The sequence below is a fragment of the Micromesistius poutassou genome (assembly GCF_964030765.1).
Source record: "Micromesistius poutassou genome assembly, chromosome: 5".
NCBI classification, from domain to species: domain Eukaryota; kingdom Metazoa; phylum Chordata; class Actinopteri; order Gadiformes; family Gadidae; genus Micromesistius; species Micromesistius poutassou.
Window position 1 is genome coordinate 21550301 of NC_140275.1, and position 11873 is coordinate 21562173.

At 47.5% G+C, this 11873-nt stretch overlaps 2 protein-coding genes across 2 annotated transcripts in view; both read right to left on the bottom strand.

The window, feature by feature from the left end:
* Nucleotides 1-437: 437 nt before the first annotated feature.
* On the bottom strand, nt 438-6435 carry dok2 (docking protein 2). The gene is made up of 8 exons (XM_084468556.1): nt 6145-6435; nt 5299-5442; nt 4432-4599; nt 4011-4098; nt 2861-3033; nt 2014-2229; nt 1842-1925; nt 438-1693 (listed from the first exon to the last, which is right to left on the bottom strand). The coding sequence occupies exons 1-8, from the start codon at nt 6202-6204 to the stop codon at nt 839-841; spliced, it is 1788 nt and encodes a 595-aa protein (XP_084324682.1). The 5' UTR covers nt 6205-6435; the 3' UTR covers nt 438-838.
* A 1648-nt stretch (nt 6436-8083) lies between these two features.
* Nucleotides 8084-11873, bottom strand: part of LOC311342762 (bile salt-activated lipase-like) — an 8401-nt gene continuing 4611 nt past the window's right edge. The window contains exons 8-12 of the mRNA XM_084467584.1: nt 10758-10950; nt 9761-9964; nt 9075-9272; nt 8713-8820; nt 8084-8372 (exon numbers count right to left, since the gene is read on the bottom strand). Coding sequence (XP_084323710.1) covers nt 8273-8372; nt 8713-8820; nt 9075-9272; nt 9761-9964; nt 10758-10950 — 803 coding nt within the window. The 3' untranslated portion in view covers nt 8084-8272. The remainder of the gene's footprint in view (nt 8373-8712; nt 8821-9074; nt 9273-9760; nt 9965-10757; nt 10951-11873) is intronic.

Sequence of the window (11873 nt, forward strand, 5' to 3'; positions counted from 1 at the left end):
ATCCACCAACCTCTGATCCTCTAGCTTCATCCTCACCTGGCCTCTGATCCACCAACCTCTGATCCTCTAGCTTCATCCTCACCTGGCCTCTGATTCACCAACCTCTGATCCAGGAGCCTCAGACCAGCTAGCCCCTCGGTTTCACCAGTTTGTTCTCCCCCTGCCTTTGTTCCATTTTATTTGCTTGGTGGACACTTTAGTCCAAAGTGTCTTACTGTGACTTTCAGAACTAAAAAAAGCTCAGCAACAGTTCTGTTGTGTTGTTGAGTTTGGCTATGCAACCCTGTGATGCCAGCTAGCGAAGCTAGCGGCCGGCGTGAGTGAGAGGGGTTTTGGGGGTGTTGATTGTTGCACGATTCTGGTCAACAAAGAGAGAGGTACTCATTTTCCATTTGTAGAATTATATATCAGTTACAGGAAGGGATTTTATTGATTACACTATTGAAATCGATCAGCATTGAATACAGATATTTCACCATTTTAAGCTACAAGCTAGTCGAAATGTGACACACTTTAACTTATATTTGCTGTATATGTCAATTAATGAAATTAATTGAAATATATAAGGCAATCACAGAATAGCAAAGACTTTTAATGACAATTTGAAACGGCTTATAGAGTGCATTGCTGTAATATAAGTTCATAGCAACATCAAATACTTAAGAAAGTATGGATGCAATGCATCACGGTGAACTGGTCGCTGGCTCTAAATCATGCAACCTTGAACTTTATATCATTCATTCAGAAGGACTAGGTGCTTTTGCCTTTCAAGTGAGATCATTCGGTTAGAAAACAAAAAAAATCTAGGAGAAAAAAACAAAGGGCACAGTTGCAGTCCTCAGCTGCCCTCCCACTCGGCGCCATCGTTCACGTTCTTGTACGGGTTCACGTCGTCCGCCTCCGCCTCTCTGAGCGCCGCTTGCGGCGCGGGCGCCCTCCGCCACAGCTTGGGCACGGCGTAGCTGTCGGCCTCGGCGTCGTAGGGCGGCTCGTGAAGCGGGGGCTCCACGTCGATCCCCATAGTCCTCCAGGCGTTGCCCCTCACCTCCTCCAGGTCGTCGTACATGGGCGCCGGGGCGAACCCGCACCCCTCGGCGCCGTAGCCCTCGGGCTGGTCGTAGATGTGCTCCGCCCCGCCCCGGGCGGCCCCGCCCCGGGCGGCGGCGGGGCCCCTGGAGGACGCGGCCCGGGCCCGCAGCACCTGTTTGATCTGGGAGTCGTCGATGATGTCGTACAGCGGGTCGGCCGGCTCCCCCTGGCCGAACGTCTCCTGGGGGTCCGCCTTGGCGCGGGGGCCGACGTGGTCGAAGGGGAGAGCGTAGGCCGGCTCCTGCAGGAGCAGCAGGCCCGGGGGACACGGGGAGACGCCCCCGCCGCCGCCGTCCCTCGCCGCCTTCGCTTTCCTCTTCTCCCGGTCGCCGCCGCCCGCCGCCGCTCTGGGCGGACCGGCGCCTTTGGACACCTGAGCGTACGTCATCTCGGGGGGGTCCGGGGGGAGGGCCGGGATGGGGGAGGGGGGCTTGTACGCGCCGGGGTCAGGGTGCTGCGGGAGGTCCAGGCTGCTGGAGAGCAGAGGGCAGCTCAGGATGGACTTCACCTGACTCTTGTTGCGGGGAATCTGAATCTCTCGGGTCTCCAGAGTCAAACTCCTCACTCCTGTCAAGACTTTGTCCGCAGGCGGCTCTAGATGAGACTAGAGAGATGGGGGGGGGGGGGGGGGGGGGGGGGTGGGGGGTGGGTTAATCATCAAGACATAGATATAGAGAAAAGAAAAGTGTGTGTGTGTGTGTGTGTGTGTGTGTGTGTGTGTGTGTGTGATATCAACGCGTGTGTCCACCTACCAGTGGCGGGGTTGGTTTTTTGTGCACTCCTTTGTCTCTTGTCTCCTCGAAGTCGTCCAGCCTGCTGTACTCACAGTCCCCCCCCTGTCGTAACGTCACGTTAGTACACAACACGTGTGAGACAGAGGAGCTAGCGCCCCGTAGGGATGTGTGTGGTAGAGGACTGGCTTACCTGGCTGGGATGCTGGGGGATGTTTAGGTGCCTGTGCTGGGAGATCTCTGGGCTGCTGTTGTCTGCGTCACAGCTGGGCCTGTGGGGCAGCACATCTGGGTGGGCCCTGATGGCGGTGTCCAGGGCCTGGAACAGCGTGTTGCCCTGTCTGGTGTCAAACTCAAAGGAGCCCTCCCCCGAGTCACACCTCCTCCCGGCCTCGAAGGAGAAGCTGGTCTGGTTTGGGCGGAAAGAGGTTTTAAAGCACCACAACATGGGTTAACGGTGTGACTCCACCAACGGCGGTTTGGTTTGGTTTTTAACCTGTAATGGGGATACATCGGTCCACTGGCCAGTGGTTCATTCTTGGTTCATGGTTGCTTTTGGTTTTTCGCTCAAACCGTTTTAATGGACTTGGCCACCAGGATAGCATGGCATTAGGTTACTTCTGTGGCAAAGCTTAATGCCAGCTTTGTCATCTAGTAAGCCAATATAAATATATTTCCATATATTTTATAGACAACAGATTATTAATTAATGTGCTCTGCTTAGCATTGCCAAGGCCATGGCCAGGCCATATGAATACCTATGTTTGTGTCCATGTGCCAAAAATGCATGTTTCTTTCATCCCTGGACAATGTTATTTTCTCTCACTTGCAGGCTAAACATCTGGCAAAACATGTTTGTAACCCAACAGATCTGCATGTTGCTTCTGCATCTGCATCATTGCGTCTGGTCTACCAGTCTCCTTATGCAGCGTCCCTCCACCTCAAAGCGATATCGCAAACTTTCCCCGGGCCCCAGCGCCCCCCCCCCCCCCCCCCCCCCCCCCCCCCCTAACCACCGAGAGAAGCGGCGTTTCCTGCACCTTGTCCCGACCGAAGCGGCGCAGGAAGCGGTAGGGCCAGCTGAACAGGAGCTGGTGTGAGCTGGGGTCCAGCAGGTGCAGGCTTTCGGCATCCGTCCTCAGCACGCACACGCCCTCCAGGCCACACCTTTCCGCTGCGGTGGTTCTCCGAACGCAGACCCTGAAATCACGCACTGACACACCCAACCACACAGACACAACCGCGCGCGCACACACACACACACACACACACACAAACATATGTATGTACATGCATGCATGCATAATCACAAACACACACACACACACACACACACACACACACAAACAAATCCATAGAGATCAAACAGAGATACAGAGATGTAGACACAGATACATATCATACAAGGCATTATTTGACTTATAATTAGGCTGGCTGATAGCTTTGGTGTGTGTTCCAAATGCATTGCACATTAATGTAATCGTTAGAGCTGCCTTCAGTCTATTTCCAGAGTAGCAGAAATTCTATCCTGAGAAGATAGATACTGAGCACCCAAAGACAGGACAGGAAGCTGCAAAAAGTTTTCCACCATGCACAGCCTCGCACAGTCATTGAAGGAGCAAGGGGCATGGCTGTCAGAGTGCAATGGCACCGCAGGCGGTTAAAAATAGCCCTGGTTTAAAATCAGTCAAAGACAGTCATGTAAGGAAGTCAACATGCCGTTGATGACTATTGTTAGTGTTCGGATGCTAACCCACTCACTCACCTAGCTTAGCTCACCAAAGTGGGATTAGAGCTCTGGCTGGTAAGATAAGTGTTCTTTATTTTACCGTTTGTATATTGTAAAACAGACCCTACTGCTGCTTGAGAAGAACACACGCACGTAGACAAACACATACAGACACACAGAAAAACACACACACACACACACACACACACACACACACTCACACGCACACAAACACACACACACACACACACACACACACACACACACACACACACAGAGACAGCCACACGCAGATTCACACACACACACACACACATAGAAATGCGTGCTTGTCTAGTGCACAAACGTGGAATGTTGATGATAATAAAATCAACAGAAACATACATTTTAAGCAATCATAAACACAGGCAGACAGACAGATGGTCAGACAGGCAGACAGACAGAGAGAATAAAGACATTACGTGTCTCTCGGCTGCTGTACAATGAGTTGTCCTCCATGCCCTCCTGCCCATCATTCCTTCCTCTTTTCTGGAGACTGCCTCTCTTTGACTAAACACACAAACACACACACACACACACACACACACACACACACACACACACACACACACACACAACCACACACATGCACATACAATGACATGTTCAATTATTTCACACTCACACATTTAAGTTTGTATGTGTATGTGTGTGTGTGACAGTGCTTGCTTGCATGCATGCATGCATGTATGTATGTATGTATGTATGTATGTATGTATGTATGTATGTATGTATGTGTGTATGTATGTATGTGTGTATGTATGTATGTATGTGTGTATGTGTGTATGTGTGTGTGTGTGTGTGTGTGTGTGTGTGTGTGTGTGTGTGTGTGTGTGCACCCACAGGGAACGCTGTCTCACAGAGTGTGTGGGTCCAGTCGTCCAGGTGGTGTGTGTCCACAGCGAAGATGAACAGCTTGTCGGTGGTCTCCACCAGGAAGGTGCCCTTGTCTCTGGGACAGCCGTCAGCCTGCACCGCCGCCACGCGGATGCAGTCAGCCACACGGATCACCTGTGGACAGACAGACCTCGGTCTCTAGATGGAACTCAGACAACCCTGAGGTCCACTTGGGGTCACCTGATTGGCTCGTGGGGGCGTGGCGGGGGTATTGCCGACTCCTAAGCTGTAGATATATCATTTCTTTTTTTAATTTTAAATGTTTCATAAAGGTCAAATAAAGGCTGATCCGTAACGGCGAGTGAACTACTACTGATCACGCAGCGGGGTGCGCACGTGTACTTTCACAGGAACATTGACATCACGGGGCCGATGTTGAAATAACGCTCGTGGAAGCAGGTGCACGAGAATGGAAGAAGTTTCGGATCACAAACATTTTCCGATGCAAAATAAACAACGCCATAGCACGTTACAGTTTGGGAACTGGTGCTTCACAACCTCCCTTCAGTTGTACAGTAGTAACTGTACAGTCAATACAGCACAGCCAACGGCTAGCACAAGACAAATGAACCCTTAGTCAGCCACACAAACGGACGCCTGGGTAAACAAAACAACAGCTGCATGTCAGTGTGTCGACCACCGTTTTTTCGGTTATGCAAAAAAAACGACATTTGCATTCTTTTTTTTATATATTTCAATATTTCAATCCATCTCACAGCGCCCTCGTACAGAAGCTCATTGTGTGACGCTCATTGTGTGAAGCTCATTTGTATAAGCCCGTCCTGGCGTACACAAGTCAGGGGCAGGTCTGACCTTCTTGCTGTCTTGTTGTTTCTTCAGGGCCTTGTCACAGCGGTCCAGCGCTGGGGCTGCACCCTCCTTACAGTCAAAGTACTCCAGCCGGGCGATGGAACAGGAACTCTCCATGAATAACATGAGCCACACACGCTTCCACCTCTACACACACACACACACACACACACACACACACACACACACTAATAATAACACAATGATACTATAATAAAAAGTGTGTTATGTTTACTGGCTTGCAACATAAAAGAGGAAGAGATTGCAGTTCATCATCGGCCTGCTATAAAAAGAACATCAGAAGTTTCAACATGGCGTTGGGTAACGGTGCAGGGGTTTTGTTGAGGTGATGGGTGCATTCCATTACATTTGAGCTCCTTAAGAAAGCTAGCCCTCGTTTGATCACAAGTGTAACATTGTCGTGTCTAATTGGTTGTTTCTGGTCTTTCTCTTGTTTTCATTTTTTTTTTTTACATTTCACTGCACATTTGAGAGAAAACACACAATGCACACTGTTTGTATGCCACTCACTACACAGATACAGCTGAATTGATCTGGATAAACGGCTCAGGATGAACGGGTTTATCCTTGACTTTTGAAACACTGGTGAGTACCTTGCAAAAATAAAAGACAACACATATAATCTGAAATCATTTATAAATATATAATCGATGTTTCTGTCATACATTCAAATCGAAACAACCCATTTGAATGAATGCTTTTTGCGTTTCCAATGATGTCTTTTGCGTTATTCACTAACTGAGTGAGTTAGTGAGTTAGCCATGTTGAGCTAACAGAGGCTACACCTACATGTGGCCGACGATGTCAGCTGGAGAGTTGTGTTCTTACCTTCCCAAAGCGCTGCTGCTGGACCAACGCCAGGCCCTGCTTCCTGATAGCGTCCTCCATCGTGCCGCTCGCTGCTCCACCTGTCTCTCTACTGTCCCTCCGTCTGTCTGTCTGCCCTGCGGAGATGTGGCTCTGTGTATTATGTGCCTCACTTCCCCTTCAGATCACCCTTCCTCTTTCACTCTCTTCTCTTTCTCTGCATGTTTCCATGCCTCGTTTCTCTTTCTGTCAATCCTGTTGTGGTTATCTGTCTTTCTTTGAATTTGGACTCTCTCTCTCTCTCTCTTTCTCTCTCTCTCTCTCTTTCTCTCTCTCTCTCTCTCTCTCTCTCTCTCTCTAAATGGTATCAATGTAGCGCATGCAGTTGTTCACGAAAAGACGTTTCCTGTGTCTACTGACAGTTGTAGCTATTGTCTTGTGTTTTTGTGTGTGTGTGTGTGTGTGTGTGTGTGTGCGCGCATCCACAATATTTGGAAAGGATATGACACAGTAAAAGATATGAGATGGTGCTCTCTGCAGCTGTATGTGTGTGTGTGTGTGTGGGGGGGGGGGGGTGGTTTTGTGGTTGTGTGTATATGTATACGTGCGTGAGTGCTTGTGTGTGTGTGTGTGTGTGTGTGTGTGTGTGTGTGTGTGTGTGCAGCACATCAGAATTTGTGGTGGATATCATCACACCTTTAAGAGAGTTGTAGATGAGGAAAACTATTTAAAGTATAGAAGTGATGAGTACAATTAGATTAGAGTAGTTTGAAGACAGCCTTGATTTCATTTACCTTGCCTTGAACACAAAAATAAAACAACTACCGTACAACTTTATTAAAAAAGTTAAAAGGCAAAAATGAGAGGCAGTGAACGCTTTTAAATGTACCACATAGGGGTGTTTAGTGTTTATAATGGTAGTGTATGGAGATTTGCTGATCCGTGGAGAAGCTTGCAGGGAGAGAGAGAGAGAGTGTGTGTGTGTGTGTGTGTGTGTGTGTGTGTCTGTGTGTGTGTGTGTGTGTGTGTGTGTGTGTGTGTAAAATAACCAGTGAGCATTTGGAAAAAGCCCTGTTCTATTTTGCCACCCAGCAGAAGCTAATTACTTTATTGCGCATTTTAAAAGCAAAACGGTTGCAGTTTGTTCAATAAGCAAGTCTTATTTTCATAAATAAATAAATCAACTTCTTGTTCGTCAACCAAGGCATTCCCCTCCATTAACGTCAGCCTCTTCCAGCTCATGGAAAAAACAATGGCAATACAAATACGTTTGCAAGCCTCTAGCAAATCAAACCAGATGTTTCAATGTTTCTACTATGTTACCATCATAGACAAAGCAAATAAAAAAGTGAATATTTCATGCACTTCAATATAAACACTTCATTATTGCATTTAGTATGCTGCGGATGACATCTGAAACTCTTTATTCCCCGAGTTTTCTTATTTAGAAAGCATGGGGGATTTGGAGATGATGTAATGAAATGAGGCTCTTTGTGACCATCACACAAATATCCACAAGTTTTATTTGCCACACATTCCATTGGTTAAATCTAATCCAGGCTCCGTCTTAAGCATCAAGTAGTGCAGCCCATCAGGGCAGTGGTTCATTAACACAAACGTGACCCCCGCAGTAACAGCCGGCCGCCTGTTCTGACAGCGAGATTGGAGACACTGAGGGTGAACTACACTGCCATCACTAAAGCCGCGTTCACACCAAAAGCGACGGGGCGGCGTGACTCCACACAAAGTCAACGTATAGACGCGTTCCAGGCGCCTGGCGCCTGGAACGCGTCTATACGTTGACGTTGTGTGGAGTCGAGCCTTAAGAAGAACAACTTACAACTTTCATCTGTGATGATCAATGAAACATGGCGCAGTAAAACACGTTGGATGATTCTGTTCTGTAGTTCTACCACTAGACGCGTTTCCAGGATGGGTCAGCATGGGGTGTTGGGGGGCACTCATAATACTAACATGGGGGGCTACTTTTATGTACCAGGGCTGGGCGGGCAGACTTATCTCGGCTTAGTTTAGTTTTCTACCCGTTTCCTGGTACATAAAAAGAGAAGACTCATGATAAGAGGTATGAGTGACAGCTGTGTTTGTCCCATGAGGCCTCTGTGAAGCAGGTCCACCCTGTCTGTCTGCCTTAGTTGGGGTAACGGGTCATCTGTTGGTCACTGTTCACAGACGGCATATTGTTGTACGTGTCGGCCCAGTAGCGAACATACTCTTCTCTCAGGTCAAACCTAAAATCAGAGGGGGAAAAGAGCAGGCCGATGGCCAGTGACAATATGATCAGTGTCAACAACAACTGATCAATATCAGTGAAAAAACCTTGATCGATTCATTGAAAACATTCACCTGAACAAAAAGAATGATTAGGTACAGCATTCGGCATATCAGCCATAAGTGAGTGACACAAGTTCCTTCTGAAAGGCCTGAAGCATCCACACACACAACCGTTTGTGTCCAGGTATACAGTACAGAGCATACCAAGGTCATTCATAATGTCCATGCAGATCTAGCCATGTGTTAAGTGTCTCTTGTCTAGATGCATATTGTCAGCCTCATGGACGGGGGCTGTACCTGACAGAGGACTTCTTGATGTTGCTGTTGATGACGAGGTACGGGTGATAGGTAGCGGTGAAGGCGGGCCAGACGGTGGGCACCTTGTTGTCCCCGCGGCTAGGGTCCCTGTTCCACACCAGGGGACAAGAGGAGGCACACAGGTCAGATTTAAACTATTACCAAACTGAACGTCTTCCTCATTGCACATTCAAACCTCAATGCCAAGATGTCCATTTGACAAGGTCACATTGTTAGTCTTTAGTGTCCCATTTTTTTTCCAAACGTGTGCTAGTGAATTTTATTTATTCAATCCCTGCATTGCGTGAATTACTCAGAAATGACTCTGGACAGCCTTATCACACGCTGACATGACGCATTACCCAGTCTTGGCAAAGTTAGTCCAGTAGGCGATCATGTAGCGGGACAGATCCCGATGGCGTGGGAAGTAGAAGAGCGGTTTGTCAAAGGGCTTCCCGAACAGATACTGAACGTCCTCCGCGTGCATCGCCCCCACCCAGCTGGGGAGGCCGGGGATACGAGTCTTCATGTCGAACAGGTAGGAGAAGGTACGGGCCCCTCTGATGGACAGACAACAGGTCAACATTTACACCACTTTCACACCAGTAGAAGGTCATTTTAATCTCGGATGCGGCCAAGTCCTACTATGTTGAGGCAGACATTCTTGGGAGGAGACGGCACAGTTAACAGTTCACAGTATAACTCGCTGCCAGATCGCCGCCTCCAGCAGCATGATTTATGCAAATGAGTAGCGTTACAAAGTCAGAATCTAGATATTAATCTTCATTTTAGGGTAGGATTTTTAAGACACATTTAGCAGACACTTTCATCCAGGGCGACTTACAAGTGAGGCTGAGATCAGTCAAAGAATACAATCAAATTTGGAGTAGCTAAAAAAAGTTCTCGTGCTGCATGACCTAGCTTAACCGACAGCTGAAGGAGGGCGTGCAGAGTAGCCATAGGGATAAGAAATAAAAGGTTAGTATTTTATATTGATTTTGTGTGGCAAGACAACTTGCACACGTGGATCCAAAACCGGAGGCCTCACCTGGCGTGTTGGGCATGGAGCTGCAGGGCGATCTGGGTGGGAACCAGGAAGAGAAAGTCAGTCTCGATGTCGCTCACGGTCTTCTTGACCATGTCCTGCTGGGGCACGGACCCCCAGTCGGCAGAGTACATGTTGTAGACCGACTGGATGGCCTCAGCCCCCTTCTCCTGGGTCAGCCCGGAGATCAACTTCTTCACCATCGCACTGGAGACACACAGAGACAACCACGCACCCTGATGACCTGTACTACTGCTGAACATACTGCTGTCCAAACAAGTGATATGCACTTGTGTACATACTGCTATATATAACCATGTTAAACTATGTTTACTCTCTATACTGGTACAATTTAATGCTATAGAAATGATCTATACTCTCTATCACTTGTATACATACTGCTATATATATATACTGCTACAATCTCATGTAAATGTTTTAACAGGTACATTATATTTTAGGCATGCATAACTACTGCTACATTCTACAACTGCTACATTATATGACTGCTACACTTCTACTGGCACACTATAACTGCTGAATAGACGGTCTTCTGTAGGAATGCACAGTCAATGATCTTAAAATTGCTGTAGTTAAGATTTCAGAGCCATAATTAAAGTATAATTAGTTAGAAATGCCACAGCCATCCGTTAGCAATTAGTGAGTGAAATGAGGTGTGAGAATGTATGTTCCTCTGCGCCTTTCTCAGCACCTGATGCTGTTTCAGACTATTTCGATTATAGACGGCTTCTGGTTGATTTCCGATCTATCGGGGGAACCTCTTCCCTGATTGGCCAACCACAGGTCGGTCAATGCAACACTTGAAATGAGAAATGAGAGAAATGAGAAAGGAGAAGCCACAGTTTAGGTGGCTTGTTTAGAAATCTCTTTCTAAACGTCCTATTCTGCTCACTCTCTCTAATCGCACCTCATAAATCTTTAATAAGCGGAAATTATTCATTCGATGAAATTCTGTCCGAGCGCCAGTAAGCTCACTCACGCAGTAGTTTCTTTTTTTCTCTGGTTGATGGAGGGAACGTCTACCCCGGCGAAGAGGTGTCCGTCCATGCTGTTCACCCCGGCCAGGTAGTCGATGTCCGCTGTGTTGTTGAACAGTCTGCTGGGGTGGTCCGGGATGAAGTCCCCATCCACCACCGGGGCAAACTCCAGAAGGTTCATCACAGGACCCGAACCTTGATGGAGCCAGTGACATGATGACAGATCACTACTGAGTGCAGCAGTGCCGAAATACAGGCTGCAAGTTCATATTCCTTTAGTCAACCAGGTTAGGCCCATTGAGGCTCAACATCCCTTTAACCAGAGAGACCTTGCAAGATAGCAGAAGCATACACTTAAATACAAATACAATACAATAATAAAAAAATAAAAAAAACATACAACTCCACAGAAGAAAACCATATTTTACAAATTGCATCTTGCAGAAAATAAGAAAGACCCACAAGGCAGATGGGTCGATTGACCCGATTCAGTTTCAACCATAGTTTGGACCCTTGACTTGTACCATGTCATGCTATCGCGCTTTGTTTTGATTCCATGATGACAGGCCTGTACTCGATGGCTTTCTTCCCTCCCCTTGGGACAGTCAAAACAATTCAACTACCTTGTCTGGACAGTTAAAAACCAAGTCACTGCGTTCTTTCAAAAAGGTAGCTACTAAACCCAGACACTGCCTTGATACATGTGTTAAGTTAAAGTGGTGAACTCAAGGGTTTTCATGTAAATAAATGCAAGTCGGTATCTACAGCCCACAGCCCCACAGTGGCGATTAAGCCTGTGGCCTACTGATAAAAGCTGTTGCATTTGCAGTATGATGAATGTTACAAACTGGGTGTCAGCAACACTTTTTGTATCTCTGGGAAAAAATACAGCTAATTATCGCCAAAGGTGTCGCCAAAGAGAGCGAAAGGGTTTACGATTTATTTTTAGGTCAGTGTTGTGTTCCGATATCCATACTTCCATGAGTACACTTAAATGTAGTACACTATCCGCTCTCACTGAGTGCGCTGATTTTCAGATGTCAGTGTCGTTCCAAATCGAATACTCTGTGGTGCCCTAACCGGAAATTATGATTGCGACTGCCACCGCGGCTCCTCCC